The sequence below is a fragment of the Aplysia californica genome, unplaced genomic scaffold (genome assembly GCF_000002075.1).
Source record: "Aplysia californica isolate F4 #8 unplaced genomic scaffold, AplCal3.0 scaffold00107, whole genome shotgun sequence".
NCBI classification, from domain to species: domain Eukaryota; kingdom Metazoa; phylum Mollusca; class Gastropoda; order Aplysiida; family Aplysiidae; genus Aplysia; species Aplysia californica.
In genome coordinates, this window is record NW_004797377.1 from 499,146 (window position 1) to 517,972 (window position 18,827).

At 40.0% G+C, this 18,827-nt stretch overlaps 1 protein-coding gene across 1 annotated transcript in view; it reads right to left on the minus strand.

The window, feature by feature from the left end:
* LOC101849759 (28S ribosomal protein S29, mitochondrial) overlaps positions 1–16,582 on the minus strand; it is a 24,472-nt gene extending 7,890 nt beyond the window's left edge. Inside the window, exons 1-10 of the mRNA XM_013080950.2 lie at positions 16,418–16,582; positions 12,011–12,093; positions 10,847–10,948; positions 10,301–10,409; positions 9,427–9,519; positions 6,631–6,770; positions 4,521–4,595; positions 3,997–4,076; positions 3,353–3,443; positions 2,714–2,773 (exon numbers count right to left, since the gene is read on the minus strand). Of these exons, the coding sequence (XP_012936404.1) occupies positions 2,714–2,773; positions 3,353–3,443; positions 3,997–4,076; positions 4,521–4,595; positions 6,631–6,770; positions 9,427–9,519; positions 10,301–10,409; positions 10,847–10,948; positions 12,011–12,093; positions 16,418–16,508 (924 nt within the window). The 5' untranslated portion in view covers positions 16,509–16,582. The remainder of the gene's footprint in view (positions 1–2,713; positions 2,774–3,352; positions 3,444–3,996; positions 4,077–4,520; positions 4,596–6,630; positions 6,771–9,426; positions 9,520–10,300; positions 10,410–10,846; positions 10,949–12,010; positions 12,094–16,417) is intronic.
* Between the last annotated feature and the right edge of the window lie 2,245 nt (positions 16,583–18,827).

Sequence of the window (18,827 nt, forward strand, 5' to 3'; positions counted from 1 at the left end):
TCCCCCCCCCGACACGCACACACAGTTACATATCTGCAGGACGCTAATCCAACCCCGCAGACACGTGCGCGTGCCAACAACGCATGTGTTGGTATGAAAGAAGGCCGCTGATAGGTCGCATTCAATCTGTTAAGTGAATAATGGTTCAAGATGCAGGTGCAATGAATGGTTTCCGGGAATAGATAAAGTTCGTTGGGGGGAAAAAATTAGCGAAGCCATGTCTGCGGGGGCTGTTCACCATGGAAGCGATCTCGTTGAATGCGAGCTTGCTGATTTAAGAGTTAGTTGAATCCATGTTATTTTTATTGATTTTAAAGAAGAAAAGAAAAAACGGTGAATCCATCTCCTTTCGTTGAATCCGAGTTCTCGTTGAATCCGAGCTTGTTGAATACCAGTTTCACTGTATAATGTACTCGACTTTCTCAATCAAAAACAGTATTGTTTTAAACAAGAGGCATCTTTGTTTCTTTGATGCAACACCGATGACATGCTGGAAAATTCAAGGAATCAAATACAATGAACTCTACTAAGCACACACTGTGTGAAAGTATTCAAATGCACACCTGTATCATCTATCATCTATACTATAACATTGTTAGCTTAACAAGTTATGTTGTAGTGTAAAGGCTAGCATATGACAACGTTTTGATTCAACAGTCAAGCACCATTACGTAGATCTATTTCAAGACTATCTCATCATGGCAATACAGATGCGGTGAAGATTGGTCTTTACCGTGGGGTGGAAGAAATATGGATGAGTTAACTTTTCTACCTTGCCTTTGCGCTCGTTTCGAGAGGACATAAGCTCCTACCTGGGTGGAATTCAAAGTTTTACAAATTCTTTTCCTTATGTAGATAATATATGCCACTACTACTAAAACTTACTTCTGCTGCTACTACTACTACTACTACGACAACTACTACGACTTCAACTACTACTACTACTACTACTATAACTACATCGAGTTCCACTACTACTACTACTACTACTTTACTACTACTACTACTACTACTACTACTACTACTACTACTACTACTGCGACTTCCACTACTAATACTACTGCTGCTGCCGATGCTACTGCTGCTGCTGCTGTTGCGCTGCTACTACTAGCACTATTAATTACCTTTACATTAATATTAATGGTTATATACAATATATGATTTGATTTGACGTACACGGTATTTTATATTCATACCACTTCTTGCCATAGCCTTCAATTTTCTCTGGTCTTCCCAATTTGTTTTTATCCCACCTTTCGACATTATGATGTGTATGTGCCAACTTTTGTTGCTATAGCTTGTAGTCAATAGATTTTCCATTATTTTTTGGTACATGTTCCCGGAGAAGCCCTTTACAGGGCGAAACGTTGAACTTATATTAAATTTGAAAAACCTACTAAGTCTCAAACCCTTTTTTTATTCCCTACTACCTACATTGATTAGTTGCCAGGGAATAACAATAAATGTGACATGTTTGTATCTCTACTGTGATGTTTCACGCCCAGATCGCTTGTTCTCCCCCAGACACACGAACACGCAGTCACACATGTGCTGAGTTCTTGCTGCCCATCCGACCCCAACACACGCTGCGACATGTGTGCATGCCAACAACACGTGAATTGATATGAAACAAAGCTGCTGATTGGTCGCATGAGATATGAACCATAGGTTAAACTAATAATGGTTCACGATGCAGGTGCCATGGATGGTTTCCAGTAGTAGATAAGGTTCGTAGCGGGAGAAAAATGGCCGGTTACTTATTTTCTTCTGAAATCCATCCAGTAATAAGATTAATTGGAAAAATGCAAAGTTTGTGCTAATTCAATAATCAACTGGAAAGGGGGAGACAGCTCCAGAAGCACTCCCAAACAGAGCCATGATGACATCACAAATGGACATTACCTACACTACTACATATTATTTCACCTGTTATGATTTCAATCCACTGTTGAGATCTGAAGTAAAATACAGTGGAAACCATATATAACAGACCCAGTAATAACAGGGATCCGGTAACAATAGGGATTTTTAAAATCCCCATTCTTTCCTACTCTTTGTCTCTATTAAAAGTTATCGGCAATAACAGGGCCTCATCGGAGCCCAATCGGTTATAGCAGGAACAGAGGCTCGTTAACAATGTGGAGAGAGACAGGGGGGGGGGGAGGGAGGGAGGGAGAGAGAGGGAGGGAGGGAGGGAGGGAGGGAGGGAGGGAGAGAGAGAGGGAGGGAGGGAGGGAGGGAGAGAGAGAGAGAGAGAGAGAGAGAGAGAGAGAGAGAGAGAGAGAGAGAGAGAGAGAGAGAGAGAGAGAGAGAGAGAGAGAGAGATAGCAAGCCAAGCCAACGCAAGCCATGCCACTGCAAGCACATGCAGCGGGTGAAGCGAGAGGGCTGCTGTGTACTGCAGACTTTGATCTAGCCCTAAGCCTTGCTACACGCACGCGTACCTGTTTACCTGTTCGTGAGTACTTGTGGCATGGGAAACTACCAATGAATAAATACAGCTGGATTAGTCCGCAATTTAATGCTTACTTCCTTTGCATTTCTGATTTAACAGGGATCAGATATAACAGGACTTTTTCTCTATTCCCACCATCCCAGTTATATCAGGTTTCCCCTGTACTCCATGCTATCACTGGAAAGTAAAGGCTATTACATAACTTACAATGTTACTCAGCAACTTAACCAAAACCTGATGGCTAGTGGCTAGCCTTACCCATGTAGGGGAGAGCATCTTCTTGAAGTTGTGCACAAGTGACACCTCATGGGGCAAGACCTGAAAAGACAACAGAGTGAAAGTCTATTTGAGAATATGAAACCAGATAAATGAAACAAGAAAAAATCCCATACAGAAATCTACTAACACAAAATGTCACTTATTCTTAAAAACAAACAGGAAGAGACTAATGCAGTTTCAGGGACACTTGAATGGACATAAAGGCTTAATCATCTCGCTATCACTGAAAAAATAGAAGGTAAAAGAGGCACAGGTAGACCAAAATCAACTAGCTTAAAGAGCTTGAGCAGATGGACAATGTGGAAATAGCACACCAATAATACATTTTTTTTTTAGCATCCGAACAGAGTTAGTTTTAGTAGAGGTTTTACAGCGCTCGTAACTGCACAAGGTCATATGAGCGCCAGAAGATTAGAGGTGTTACAAGAGAGTAACAAACATAAAAAAGGAAGAAGGGGAGATAAGGACGATAGATGTTTGATCGGAAAGAAGAAGCAAATCACACCAGAGCAGTCGCCAACCACCCACATCCAAACAGAGAAATGTGTGGCAAACCATATTTGATGGTAAGCAGCAAAACATTTTACTGGCACAGGTAAAAAAACAACTTTATCTTACCTGTTTCTTTTCTGAGTTTTTCAGGGTGTTTTCTTTAGACCACGGAACAAAAAATGAATTCACTGAGTTGATGGCCACAAGCACTTTAAACCTGATGGGAAAAAGACATAAACCAACACATCTGATAAAAGTAACTGCAGGAGAGAACAGTTTTGAATTATACACGTAACTCTAACAAGTCACAAAACTAAAATCATAATTATATTCAAAACACTAAAATCCACTTTCCAACATTTGAATGCCTTGATGGAGTGAACTTAAAACTTAACCGACAGTATCAGTAGAATAATACACATGAAGATCTTTATGTTAAGCAGTACATTTGTCGCATCTACCTTGGTGTATCACAATCACAGCACTCTGCCTACTAAATGACTTACTTGTCTTTCATTTAAAAAAGTGTGACACTCATAGAAAAGAACAATTTCCTGCTTTGAATATAATGAAATATTTGTATGCATATCAGTAGCAACCTCATATCAAGTATATATTCCCATGCTCCATCTCTTGACTAACAATAATAAACAGCAAAAATTTGGGCTTCTTTTACCTAAATATACCATTTCTAAAGCGCATTCAAATCTGGTTCTGCTAAATGAGGATTCCTATTTCTTTAGTACTTGAACCAAAGTCTTTTGACTTACCCCTTTTCAGCAGCTTGCAGTCTGAGCTCTTTCAGAAGGACTCCGACACAATCCGATGAAAACTTGAAGCGGTTGAGACCCTGACAGAAATGGAAATAACCAAAAAGGGGCCCATGAATATTCAGTTTTTAATGACAAAATCCAGATATGCACACGGTTTTCATCCTTTTGAACTTATTCTTTGAAAAAAAAAAAGCTGTCAAATTGGAAATTGTCGGAGACCATAATTAAAATAAATATTCAAGAATGTTCATATCCACCACTACAAACCTTTCACATAATTCAAGAGTAACCGGCTGTGGTTTTAAGAGAAACATGTCGAGAAAGAACCATTAAAGTTCACTATACTTTGGTTTTACTGCACATAAAAAACAAAATTTATGTCAGATACAGTACTGACTGAAAACTCTAACCCTAAAGCTGAATAACAACAAAAAATACACTGATGAAAAGAAAAGGAAAAAAAAGATACAATAAGTTATAAGAAAGAACTTCCAAACTATCACAAAATAAAACTGTCTTACAAAATTGATGATTTCATCCAGTGGAGTTCCAACATCTGCTTTCTCTCGCTTTGTCCATATATACTCTGATGTGGTCTGTAACAGATAGTAAATAAATGACAACCTTTACAACAAGTATACATTTTCTAACAATTATGAAGGGGGAGGGGAGGGTGTGTGTGTGCAAAATATTCAGTTACTCACTTCTTTTTTTTAGTAGAGGGTTTTACGGCGGTCGCAACTGCATAAGGTCATATGAGCGCCAAGGGGTGGGTGTCAACAGAGAAGTCCTTACAGGGAAACAGACTTACTCTTCTCACCTCTCTAGCTTCAACAGCACAAAGTCTGCTTCGACTATCAAGGCGCCCCGGAAATAGCGGGTCACAAGAGTGTGACAAATATACAAAAGAAGTAGAGGAAAATGACAATAGTAAGGATAAGGAAAGAAAAAGCAGCAGTTCCCTGTTGCAGATCAGTCACAGTTATGAGCGTGACATGATGAATCAGCCCATTTACAATTCTACTGTGCTTGAACGAGAAATGTCCCCCCTTTGGGAATGGCCTAAAGACACTTCAGTCAGTGGCACCGCCCCGGGAGTTACTCACTTTAACAATTTAATTCAATACAAGGCTCCTGAAGATAATGTTGCAACCAAATTCTGACAATGTATTTTAGAGGAAATCATGGCTGGAGTACCAATTTTCCTACACCAATGACAAACAACACAACCAAGGGAATTGTACGACATCAGGCTTTTTCAATCAACGAATGGCAAAGAATATCATTTTATTGAAAATCTACCCGAATCCACAACTTTATGATATAAATGGCTGACCAACATTTTCATAATATATCCAAACAAAATCAAGAACACTATTATCTTCACAGACGGAAAGTCAGTACTCCATGCTCTGGAAAACATGAATTTCGAAAGCCCAGCCTGCCTATCTGTGGCTCAAACAATCAACACCTTCCTACAGACCTATGCCGTCGACCTGACACTACAGTGGATACCTGGCCACAGCAACATCCCAGGAAACGACAGAGCAGACACCCTTGCCAAGAAGGGAGCATCACAAACACAACCACACAACCCAGTATCACAACAGACAGCCAAGAACATCATCAAATGCAACACCAGGGAACAGTGGCTGAATGGATGGGCAATGTGCAAAACTGGAAGAATTGTATTTGCACACATGACAGCCCCCAACTCTAAAGATGCAATAAATTCCCTGAGTAGAAGAGAACAAGTCACAATATTTCGCCTGCGAACACAACACATACCACTAAATTCCTACTTTAATAGGATCCGCAAGGATACCCCACCTGACTGCCCGTTGTGCGACTGCCAGGATGAAACAGTACCACACCACCTCTTTAGCTGCCCAGCACTTTGTGACCTGCGTAGCACCTACCTACCTGCCTTCCCAGACATCGGAAACACTCTATACAGCAACAAAGCACAGCTGATTAAAACCTGTCAATTCTTTGCCATATCGACAGACCGAAGGGCTAGAACCCAAAATGGCCGCTGGATCGGAAAAGTAAAGTAAAAGTAAAGTATGACATAAATGGAGAAGATTTTGGAAAGTGCATACTTTGTGTGTTAAATTTTGTTGCATATGTACAGTTGGTTTTTCAGCAAGGCTCAGAGATGGATGGCTGGATGGGTGGGCCCACTTAAACTACATTAAAAATATGCTAGTACATAATAGAAAAACGTTCCAATTCTAATTTTGGTGTGCTTCAGTTCAATTGAGGGGGATAAGAAAGAAAGGACCACTCACGTCACCCTGTAATGTCATTGTCCACCACTTTTTTATCGAGCCCCTTAATCTTGATGACACTCAAACAGTGGAAAACCTAAAACCCATGACAAAGTCAACTAAGCAACCATAGTCAGTCTCACACATACTCAGGATGTCTAACAGGAATGATGTACAAGAAAATGACAGATGTAGCCTAAATATGCACATCTCCACATGTTTCCATATAAAGTGCCCATTTTTGTATGCACATTAAGTTAAAAACAATTGACCATAAAAAAAAGGCCACCCCTCCCCTCCTCCATCCCACAAGCACACAAAGAAAGAATGAGGAAAACCCCTAGACACCAAGACACTGTACCTTTAAATCCTTGAGTTTGTTTTGATTCTGAATGCGAAAGTGACTGAGCCACTCTGCAGCGTCCATTGGCAAGTCAAAACGGCCAGGCTTGTGAGTAGATTCGGCAACCTCCTTGTTCCATCCTCTCACCCACTGACCGGCTAGTGAAACAGAAATTGTGAAAGTTCAATTATCTCCGCCAAACTTCCGGTAAAAAGTTCACTTGATGAAGAACTTTCCATAAAACTAATTCTTGGTTATTTCTGTAAAAATGTAAATAAGTCCCAAAAGCCTTTAACTTTAACCCTCCATTTCCTGGCCTGAGACAAGAGTGGGCTTTTTGGTGGGAGTAAAAACCCAGGCCTGGCACGGAGGGCAAAGAAGTTCACTTACATTACCCAAATATCCAAGAAACCCACCAGAGTTCTTCACGAAGTGGTCAACAAAAGTTCTCTCATGACTTTCTTGAAGGCCTACACTTTTTATTGTCTAATTACAATGAAGCAATGAAAAATTTGCTTTTCATCCGAATTCTTTTAAAACAAGCTTAAATAAAAGAGGAATAAATTCTAAGAACTGTGGGGGGGGGTTTATTTTAGAAATCCACTGACAAATAAAAGTTATTCAAATTTTTTGTTGAAACATTTTTTTTGGGGGGGGGGAGGATAATATCGCCAAAAAGTGGGACGTTTCGTGATGTATTGTTTCATAAGTCAGTAATGAATTAGAGTATATGAATGGAACTTCGCCTCTTCATGTGATTTTTCAATCTCTTGAAAACTTTGGGTGTTAAGGACCAATATCTGCATGAACATTGGTTGAATTGCGCGACATCGTTTGAACTGCTACCGATATGGGAGCACAGGCTTGCAAGGCATTACAAAATTAAATAAGTTTTCAACACATCTTTACTTACAAACTACTATGGTTTAATAATGAACATACTGAGCAGAAATTAGTTGAGTTTACTCCACGTGTTATAGAAACAATATAACTTTGATCTTAAAAGAATCAGCACTGTTTTTAGATCACCCCTTCTACAACTTAAAGTGGTACAGTAGTCTCTGCCTAAGATCTCACCGCTTACAATCCCGGTTCACTTAAGATCCCGCTGTTTTAAGAAAACTGAATTTTTACTACACAAAAGTCACCCCTAAGATCCTGCTCTGATTCACTCTGAAAGTCTACATTCGGCTAAGATCCCACATTTCAGATCATGATTTGCGGACCAAAAAACGGTGCTGGCACTGTTGATGAACCAAGAATGAAAAGTTGAGATCAATAAACTGTCCATCGCGTCAAAGATCAGCCACTATCGTGAATGTAATCACATACACGTTGTAAAACTCGATGAAGCGACACAATGTTTGCCCCAGACGGGATCACACCGAGTTGTGAACTGACCGACACGTTTGTTTTCCCCACACATCGCACTTACACCTAAGCTCTCCCCCTAAACTTACATCACTCGCTGGGTGGGTTGGGCCTTCACGTTCGTTCTAAGCAGGATCACATCGAACCAGGAACTCTTCCCTGGCCTTTGCAACAGTTGTCTCTACTCCCAAATTTGCGAGACAGACTGAATTTGAATAGGTGTGTTCACAACGTAATAGTGTATAACGACAGGCGGGGCGGGGGAGAACTTGGTCAGAGATGGAAAGCTAAAAATTTTCGACAGGTAAAGGGGAGGGGCAACTGGATAAGCGTAGATCTTGAGACTTATGTGATAGGTCTTCAAGGTTAACCAAGGGGTCACGTCAGTTCATTCTAGAGTGGAGGGAGACCATTTTACAGATTGTGAGCCTTAACATGGGTCACCATCTAGAATTACATTGGGGCGCCTAGGTCACCATAGATTCTTCCCTGGATTCATCGGTTAAAATCCCGGTTCCCCTAAGATCCCACATTTCCTAGCTCCCGAGCACCGGAAACTTAGGCGGAGACTACTGCACAGGGAAAACCTGCAATGGACTAATTGCTGACCTATTTAATTTTATGTAGCCAATCACATGCTGCCTAGCGATCATGCACCTTTCGCATGCTAGCATGTTTGGTTTGCGACCCAGTTTCCAGCTCTAGCCTTTTATCACGGGATGGGTGGTAATTTTAAATTGGTAGGTAAAATGTACTACACACAGGGTCCTGAAATTTTAAAGCAATAAAGGGGGCATGTGGGGTCCCTGTCGGGTCCACGTCCATGCAGCAGCTCATTTTAGTTTTTGAAAAACAGAAAAAAAATCACACAAACACGGCAATTACTCCACATCTAGAAATCTGTCGGCATTGGATGCTTGCTTGTAGTTAGTTTGGCCTTTCTTCTGGTTAGTTGCCAAGTTTCGTTCATTTTCGTCCACGGGTTTCCCCTTAACTATTCTTAGAAGACAGCTATCTCTAATCCCAAACGGCCCAAAAATTATGCCTCACGGGGAGCTCGAATTCTGACTTAAAGCGCAGCTGGCAATTGGCATTGCTAAAAATATAGTGTGTTCGGTTTATGGGGGTCACACTTAAAAGCACTATTTTGTTAACAAGAGAAGTTAAGAAAGAAACACAATGAACGGGCCTCCGCTGTTCATAATTATATCGAGAACTGAAAAATTCTCAACATACAAGATACGATAATACCACATTAACATTCAATCAAACAAACAGGAAGCACTGTGAAAAAACAATTGTTGAACTTAATCGAAACAGTTTTCCCAGCACATTAAGTATGTACTGTGCTCAGGGTAAACATGCATTCTAGTATCAGACAGACTTATGAGAAAGAAAAATCTGCACTGTTAACGGTGCTAAAAAACATTTGATGGCTCTTACCCCAAGGCACATGCACCATAATCCAGTCATTTCTTGCACAGAAATGCATTGTGTGTAAAAGAGAGCAAACTTTGCCTGCACCACGCCGACCATCTTGGAATGGAATTAAGAAAATAAATACTAGTACTAGGGTAGGAAGACAAGAATGATGCTTTATATGTCCCTTTAAATATGTTTGACAATAATAGTAAATTTATGACAGGGTATGTCAATTAACAATTCCACAAAACATCATCACACAGTGTATGTCACATCTGAGAAATTCAAAGAGTTATATTGGGGTTTTTTAAATCCGCCTTCTTTCTTTCCCTTACCAACCCTATAAAACTAGATAACATTATAAGTTTTTCAAGACATTCAACAAACAATTTTGCAAGTTCTTTAACTCTTTATCTCCGTGGGGGATAAACCCACTATGCCAGGCCCTTTCTTTGGTACTGAATCTAAAAATGACAAAAACATCACTAAATAGGTCATTAAATCAAACCAAGTGAACCTATTTTGATAGTTCTTCATCTAATGAATGAACCCCCTATAAAAGAGACCTGTTTTCTGCAATTTATTAAAAAATAATTTTAAGTCAAAGTCGTTGTAAAGGAATACATGTACGCCCAAGCGACTCACCGGCACAGGGGAAGCGGCTTGCCGGAGATAAAAAGTTAAAGCCCATTTGATGATTAAAGTTTATTTCATCATAACTGTGCAATTATTTGTGAAATTTCTTTCTTCAATATCTTTACAACTGCTCCAGTTAAGCAATGAGTTGCAGCATCAAGGAATTTTATAGAATTGGTAGCATCGGCCAGAGAATAGCAAAAAGACAAAATACATAAACCAAACAAATACACAAATTATTAATTCAAACAAAGGATACAGTACACAAATTTTGGAACAGGGTGATTGAAATTCATGTTTTTGAGATATCCATTCACTTCCACAGATGGCTTTCGCACCATTAAGCAGTGCTCATTAAAGGTGTTCATCTGAGGATAGTAAAAGCACAGAGATAATGCCAACATAAAAATTCAGGAGAAATATGACTATATAGAATTATTTTTTTTTTAATGTTATTGTGACAAATTTATGCCATCAAGCAAGATTACTGACACAGAGCAGGTTAATTAATCTTAACTTGCTAGCATATATTTTGTTAACAAGACAGGAGTTTTTTTCTATTTATACCTGAAGCCAGTTTCATGAATAAAAAAACAAAAAGATTAGACATTTAACTTGCAAATATTCTTCAGTTCATTCTAAGACAATAATAACTAGACTCTCGTGATCACTCACAGGGAAAGCAGTCTTTCAGCACATCCAAGATTCAGAGTAGCTTTTTACAATGACCTCATAAAATGGCCACTGTTGCAGTATCGGTAAAGTTACACATATAAACTCTCACAGAGAACTTATGGATACAAACCAGCCGTAAATGCCACGGGTGAATACATCCTTTGAACATAGAGTTAACCTCTGTTTCTGGAATCTTGTAAAACAATCCAACATGATCCAGCGTGTGTGCTCTCTGTCAACATAGAAATGAGATGAATTAGATAAGAAAGCAAAAAAAAAAAAACTTGTAATGACAAAATAAATCAGAAAAATTTAAAAATAACCTTTAACCACAATACTGAGCCACTTAAAGTATGACTACATTGGGCTCCATGGACAGCAACGTTCATATGTAAGCACACAATAATGTAATTCCTACTTCTACGTTGGACAGAAAAAGGACAATCTTTGACTTTGAAAAATAAAAGTGTAGGTAGGCCTGGAGCAGTGTCCTGGTATGGAGAGTTGGGGGGACACCATTCTCCTAAAAATTAAAATACATGCACCTTGGAATTAATTCAGTGGACCTCAAAGTAAAGAAGCCATGATAACGGTAAAAGTCTCTTGGAGTGTAAATCTTTGATTCTAAGGTCATCCATGAATTTACAGACGGTGCTGGTCGCTTGGAAAGTCACGTAGCTGAGCGGTCGTCCCTTTGACTATCACCAAGAGTTTCCTCTCAGGCTAACAGCTCCTGACAGTTGATGGAGCATATCATTACACTCAGTCTGTCTTTCTGCTCCCCCCTCTCCCACATACACACACATTCAAAACTTTTGTGTTCATTACTGCAGTCTGGGAATCCTTCACATAATAGTCATGTGTCGTCACATTTTCGGCCAAAGGGAGGTTATTAGAATATCAAGGAAATGAGATGATTGCATCCCTGCTTCCCTATGCACAAGTTCACGTAAACGCACGCTCCGTATAAACACACGCTAGGGAGCCCTCCGGAGCAACGTGCGATTAGGCTAGGACTACTGTAAATATTTTGGATGAGAAGATAAATTTTATTTGATTTCATTGAACCTGAGCAGTGAAGAATGAATTTTCAAATGCTTCAAAAACAATGAATTACACAAAAAGAAAAAAATTTGATTTGAAGAATAAATAAAACACACAAGCTCTAAGTACATACAAAGTAATCAAGGTTTTCCTGTTGTATAATATATTCAATTAAAGGCTGTGCATATTCCCTCTGGTTTTCCAAAAAAGACCATACACATAAGAAAAAGAAATTTATCAACTCAATTACAGGATCATCCTCGGATGTCCTAAAGACTTGTCTCAAGTTTGATTGCTTTGGTTCTGCCACGGATGAAAGACATCTGGATGAACCTAAAAAAGAGAAAGACCACAATAATTAAATTCAAATAAAGTAGTCTTCAGCAACAAGAACAACAATTATGTGGCAGCAAATTGGAGACACATGTTTTAGACCATGCAGTCGTACAGTTGGTATTAAGCGATTCAGACATCGACAAACAGAACTACAAAAACAAAGGCTGCCATCAATTTAATGCTCTACAGCTAAGGAGCTAATAGAGAGACAGCATCCTAAGTTTCAATTAATATAATACCAACTGGCAGAGTCAGGATGAACACTAACAGCAAATATTGGCTGTGTTTGTACAACATGAATATAAGAACAGGGCATGTAAATGAGTGGTGTCCTGGTGTATATTATTGTGTTAGTGTGTGTTTGTGTATGTGTGTTTTTGAGTGAGTTGCACCATGTGTGCGAGTGTGTGTGTGTGTGTGTGTGTGTGTAATTTGTTTGTGTGTGTGTGTGAGAGAGAGAGAGAGAGAGAGAGAGAGAGAGAGAGAGAGAGAGAGGGGGGAGAGAGAGGGAGAGAGAGAGAGAGAGAGAGAGAGAGAGAGAGAGAGAGAGAGAGAGAGAGAAAACATTGAATATTTTCAAATTCCAGTACAGTCGAACCTGCCTTAACGGAAACATGTGTAAAACGGAAACCTGTCCAACACGGAAAGGGAAAGAAAAATCCGCTCCCTTCCAAGGTTTTACCTGTCTAAGATGGAAAATGCTTTGCCTGCTCAGCCCTGATTTGAAACAAAACTAGCAAGTTTGGTGCCGCCAGCTCTAAACTTAATGCCATGCTGCCGGGCAGAGGGAAATAGGGATGCAATTTGAGGGTAGATGTTACCCCATCTATGTGAGCCCTGAAGATGGTCAGGGTGGTGTGGGTGTGAAATCTCACAAGTGCCAGTCTGGGAAGTGCTTGAGTCATGAGCCACCACCGAGGACTACACACTATGCGAATAATGTGCGCTTCTCAGCCACCATGGTAGCTTTCCTGGGTAGCCATAAGCCAGAGATGTGAAATTATTTCGACCCGAATTGTTGTTACATGGCAGTGGGGGGTGGCATTGGTTGACTGCTTGTTACACCCAAGGGTGGGGCTAAGGATGGAAGCAAATGAGATGCTCAAACATTTCAGTTTTAAATAGGTCAAACAGTCACAGAGTGGTCCTTTGAAATGCAAGCCCTGGCGGTAATTGGATAGGTAAGACTGCATGCCATTATTAGAGAGGATAGCAGTTGAGGTGTAAAGTTTTGACCACAAGCGGATAGCTAGAGAACGACAACTATAAATGCCATTGGCCGATTTTTATAGTTCAGCCATCTCGTTTGACATCATTGAGGGATTCCCACTTTGTCAGTCATGGTGGCCGTTGTAAACAACAATCTACAACGCTTGTAAAACATCTCATCCAGTTTTTTTCCCCGCGCAACTTTACACAGCCACATTTTGTATCAAACATCCTACACCCTTTTGGTGGGTGGTTGGCGGGTGGTCTGGTGTGGTTTGCTTCTTTCACTATCAATTTACATCTATCGTCCTTATCTCCCTTCTTCTTTTTTATGTTTGTTACTCTCTTGTAACACTTTTAATCTGCCGGCGCTCATATATGACCTTTTAAAAGTTTTATGCAGTTGCCAGCACCGTAGAACCTCTACTAAAACTAAATAAACCCTTTTGAAGCTTCAACCTGTCTTCCAAGATTGAAAATTTATATGCTGACGCTGAAATTTGGTCTGTTATTCGTTTTCTGACAGCAAAGAACACGAAGCCTAGCAACATTCAAAGGCAGATTTCTGAAGAGTATACTGAAAATGCAATGGGCGAAAGCATGGTGTGGAAATGGGTTGGCATGTTCAAAGAGGGACGAGAAAATGTGCATGATGAACCCAGGAGTGGGTGTCCATCTTCGGTCAGTGATGATTTCAAAAACAAATTTCACATTTAAGTAAGGTAAAGGAACACAGGCGTTTTACCCTTCCCTCACTCTCTTCAAACTTTCCAGATATTTTCAATGTCGCTTCTGCATGAAATAGTCACTGACCATTTGGGTTATCGAAAGGTGTGCCCACGCTGGGTACCCAAGCAGCTGACACAAGCGCATATATAAGGATCAACGAGCTGCCAGCGCATTGACATTCCTAACACGTTACAATGACGAAGGAGATGACTTCCTTACTCATATTGTGATGGGGGATGAGACCTGGTTGCACCACTCCACACCCAAGTCAAAACAGCAGTCATTGCAGTGGAAGCATACAGATTCGCTCCAGCCAAAAAAAGTTCAAGCACGCCGCGTCAGGAAAAAAAGTAATGTGTACAGTGTTTTGGGACAGGCAAGGAGTTCTTTTAGTAGAATTTTTGGGAAATGGGATGATAATTTGAATTTTTAACTCTGATGTGTACTGCAAAACACTTAAAAAACTGCATAGAGCCATTAAAAAAACAAGAAGCGGAATGCTTAACGACGGCATTGTTCTGCTTCATAACAATGCAACTCCTCACAAGTCTGCACAGCCCAAAACCTGACCCCCTCCTTCGGATGGGAACAGTTGAAGCACTCATGGTACAACCCACACCTGGCTCTGAGTGAATTTCATCAGTTCCTGCATTTGAAAAAAATTTTGGCCAGGCAGGACTTCGACTCAGATGCTGATCTCACAGGATAGACTCGACATTGGCTGACATCACAGGTGGTAGCTTTCTACGATGAGGACATTCAAAGCACATCCCACGCTGCGACAAATGCCTCAACAGGTCTGCTGACTATGTTAGTCATATATATAGAGTAATATTACCGGTTCGGTCAAAATAAGGACGAAAACAGGCACGTCGACTTTAAAGCTTTATAAATATCTCCTATCTGCCTTGCCCTAGAGACAAACCGAAACTAGCTACAGGAAGTCATGTGATTGGATGACCCCAGGAATGACCTGTTTCAGCTTGTTCTCATGTTTGAGGCCCTTACTGGGTACAAAAGTGACGCCCGATTTATTTACGAGTTCGGTCGCATTTTTTTTGTTTTCTCATGGATTCGGGCAGTATTTTGACATTCGGTCATTTTCAATTATTATCACATTTGTTTCTTTGCAAGCTTAATAACATGATTTTTAATGTTTGTTATCAACACTTGGACACAATGATAGTTTGTCTAAAGTGGTATTCACCATTTATAGCTATTTTAATGAGTATGTATCTGACCCACTCTACTACGTGGTATCTGACTCTACTACACTGGCATCTGGCTCACTCAACTACACTGGATCTGACTCGGCTACACTGATATCCGACTGTATTACACACTGGCATCTGACTCTATTACACTGGTGTCTGACTGAGTTAATATGCTGTATCTGACTCTACTATTATTTAAATTATGCACAAATTCTTTATTCTTTGTTATATAACCATTGGCTCTATATTATCTTATGTGCCCGAAGGATGAGAAACTACGGATTTTATGTTACAATCCGGGCACCCCCCCTTTGGGCAAAAACGGCGAGACTAAACGGCAAATTCTCTTTCATCCTTGACAGGGACTCATATGCAAATAACTCTCCAGCCTTCAGATCTACCAAAACGTAGAATCTAGGTCACAGGCTCCTTCATCCACAACCAATGTTAACTCTTCCGGGGGAAAGAGCTTCACGCTGTTTTTCTCAGTTGATGAAGAAAAAGCTGTCTTAAGGACTATTTTTAGCAAAATATCGCCGTAACTGTTGTTTCAACGAAAGTAAGGGAGGTTGCTTTAGGTTTGTGTGCCACTCTTTTGGGGCTAGATTTGAAAACAAAGTTTTAAACGATCTTTTTGTACTCTGGATGGACAGTGCCCGACAGCAAAAAAAAAACGTGCTGCCCGAACCGGTACGATTACACTATATATGGTGTATTCAAAATCGTTTTGATTGGGAAAATTATTTCTTTTATAGATCTAATTATTTTAAAATGATACTTACTTTCTGGACATCCCTCGTACAATGGAAATTGTAAAAATCATTTCAGATTATAAAAGTGTTGTTAGTTGTTAAAGATTGTAGCAACAATGGAGAGCGCGCACTGACCAGTCAGTATGATAATGATAGTTGAAGTTGAGTTTAGGTTTAGGCCTTGATCTAGAAATATAGATCTAGATCTATATATATATCTAGATCTAGATCTATCTATTATAGACAATACAATAAATACAGAATAATAACGGCAGACTGCTGAGTACAGACAGGACAGAGTTGGAGTCAAGAAGGCCAAGGTGGACTTGTCTTGTTTTGTTGGCCGACTTGTCGAGAAAAATGAAAATTAATGTTCGCGATCTATTGAAACCAGCTCATTAGCAGGAACAAGCATACCTTGTTTGACATCGTTCGCTACACACAGATAAGCTGTTCTTGATAATGACTTCATCATGCCTCCGGCGACTCTTACTAGTCTTTCTCTCATTCTCAATGTGTGACTTTCAATACTTTCATGCACTGCTATTCTCCCATTATTGTCAATGTGATTGGTTGGAGAACGGGAGATAACTTTGAAAAAATAACATGACCCCGAAAAGGAGCAAGGCTAGATCTATCTCTCCGATGTGACGAATAACGTAAAATACTTAAACATACTTCATTTTATTTATTTCCAAACTTGAGAGGCACAAATTATTATGTCATGTAGATCTAGCCTACAAGGCAAACGAGAAAGGCAGGATTGTATATGTGAACGATTTTATCATGGCTGTCCGAAGTGTCACATAAACACACACACACACACACACACACACACACACACACACACACACACACACACACACACACACACACACACACACGCTCGCACTCATGCACAGGTAGTGCGCGCGCGCACACACGCACACACACACACACACACACACACACACACACACACACACACACACACACACGCAGCGCGCGCGCACGCGCATAATTTTAAGCACTCATTCCACATAAGTAATGAAGAAGAAGAAGAAGAAGAAGAAGAAGAAGAAGAAGAAGAAGGAGAAGGAGAAGGAGAAGGAGAAGGAGAAGGAGAAGGAGAAGGAGAAGGAGAAGGAGAAGGAGAAGGAGAAGGAGAAGGAGAAGGAGAAGGAGAAGGAGAAGGAGAAGGAGAAGGAGAAGAAGAAGAAGAAGAAGAAGAAGAAGAAGAATTATTATTTCCCAGCACTGGGCCAACACCCTGTAACGGTATTCTTCAGAGATCTGAATCACACGGCTCGCCTGGACACGTACTAAAAACATTAGTCTGTGAGCCAACTCCTTACAGCACTCGAGATCCCCACCCCACCTTCCGATGGCGAATTAAAGTCGTTTGCTTGCCATTTTCCCTGTGAAAGCAACATTTTCGAGACCTTTACATCGATTCAAGTGTACCTATATTTGTTTCTTCCTAAATAGATCTGATATTAGATTCTAGATCTATATTTAAGTCGGTGCCCATTCGGACTCAGCCAATTTAAGTCATGCGTGCCCTTGCTAATTTACTTTCTTTTCTGTCATTTATGATTTTATTTTCACTGTCGTGATATTGTCCAGCACAGCCTTGTTCTGGTAATATTTTGGATTCCATGGTAATCATTGAAACGGAAGTTATAACAATAATTATAAAATAATTGCAATATCTTCGTTTTATTTCTGTAGAACATTTCTCAGGGGATGTATCCTATATTACATCATAGATATTTGAACAATTTGGCTTATGATATTTCCACGTTTTTGGTTATAAGATCATAATCAGGATTTAGGTTACTGCTTTTCCCCCCTATAGATATTAATTAATTAGGCCTTGTGCATTCTGTGTCCTTTGGGTTCAACAATATGGCCTAACCCTTTCATTCACTTTGCATCCTAACAGCCTTGTAGCGGCTTCTATTAAAAGCAATTGAAGGCACTTTATCTGAATCTGCAATGAAAAGGGTCGTGTGATTGGCATTCACTCTTTTTAATTGATATTTTCTCCATTCCCACCGAAACCTTAGACTTCCTTAATGAGTGCACAGTACTAAATCCTAATAATCATTTCCACATTATGTAAAGAGATATGATAACTTCGCATCTTTGCCTTCAGTCCGCTAATTCTTTGAACACAAATATAATAATTTATCCCTTTCTGATTCTGGCGCTATAACTATAATGATGATGCTCTAATTTATGGAATAAAACAGCTGATGATGACAATTAGCCTGCCCACACTGAGATGGAACCTAACGAAGAGGGGCGAGGAAGCATATTCTTATGGAGCACCCCGTCTTCCAAGGACCCCAGTTCTACATTCAAGTATTCAAGTAAAAGCAGATAGATATATATATATAATAAACACGCACTGGGACAATCCCTGAGGGCTTTTCGTCTTTCTATCACAGGCACCCCTTAATTTAGTCAGGATTTTTTTTTACGTGGACATTCTCTTCTCACCGTGTCTTTCTTTATACCACCTTTGTTTTTGCAACAACAACAACAACAACAACAACAACAACAACAACAACAACAACAACAACAACAACAACAACAACAACAACAACAACAACAGCAGTCAAATAAAACAGCCCCCCTCCTCGTGCGCACGTGTTGTCTTTTAATTGTTGTTAAGAGTTGAATTTATTAAATCAGCAACCTGGACCCAGGGTATTCCTTACAATTCATGCACGCTGACAAACATGGGGCCACGGCGCTGGGGCAATGATTTCCCTGGTACCTATCTGTCTCCTAAACAACTCTCAACATTTCCTCGTGATATCGATGCAATTAAATTTTTTTC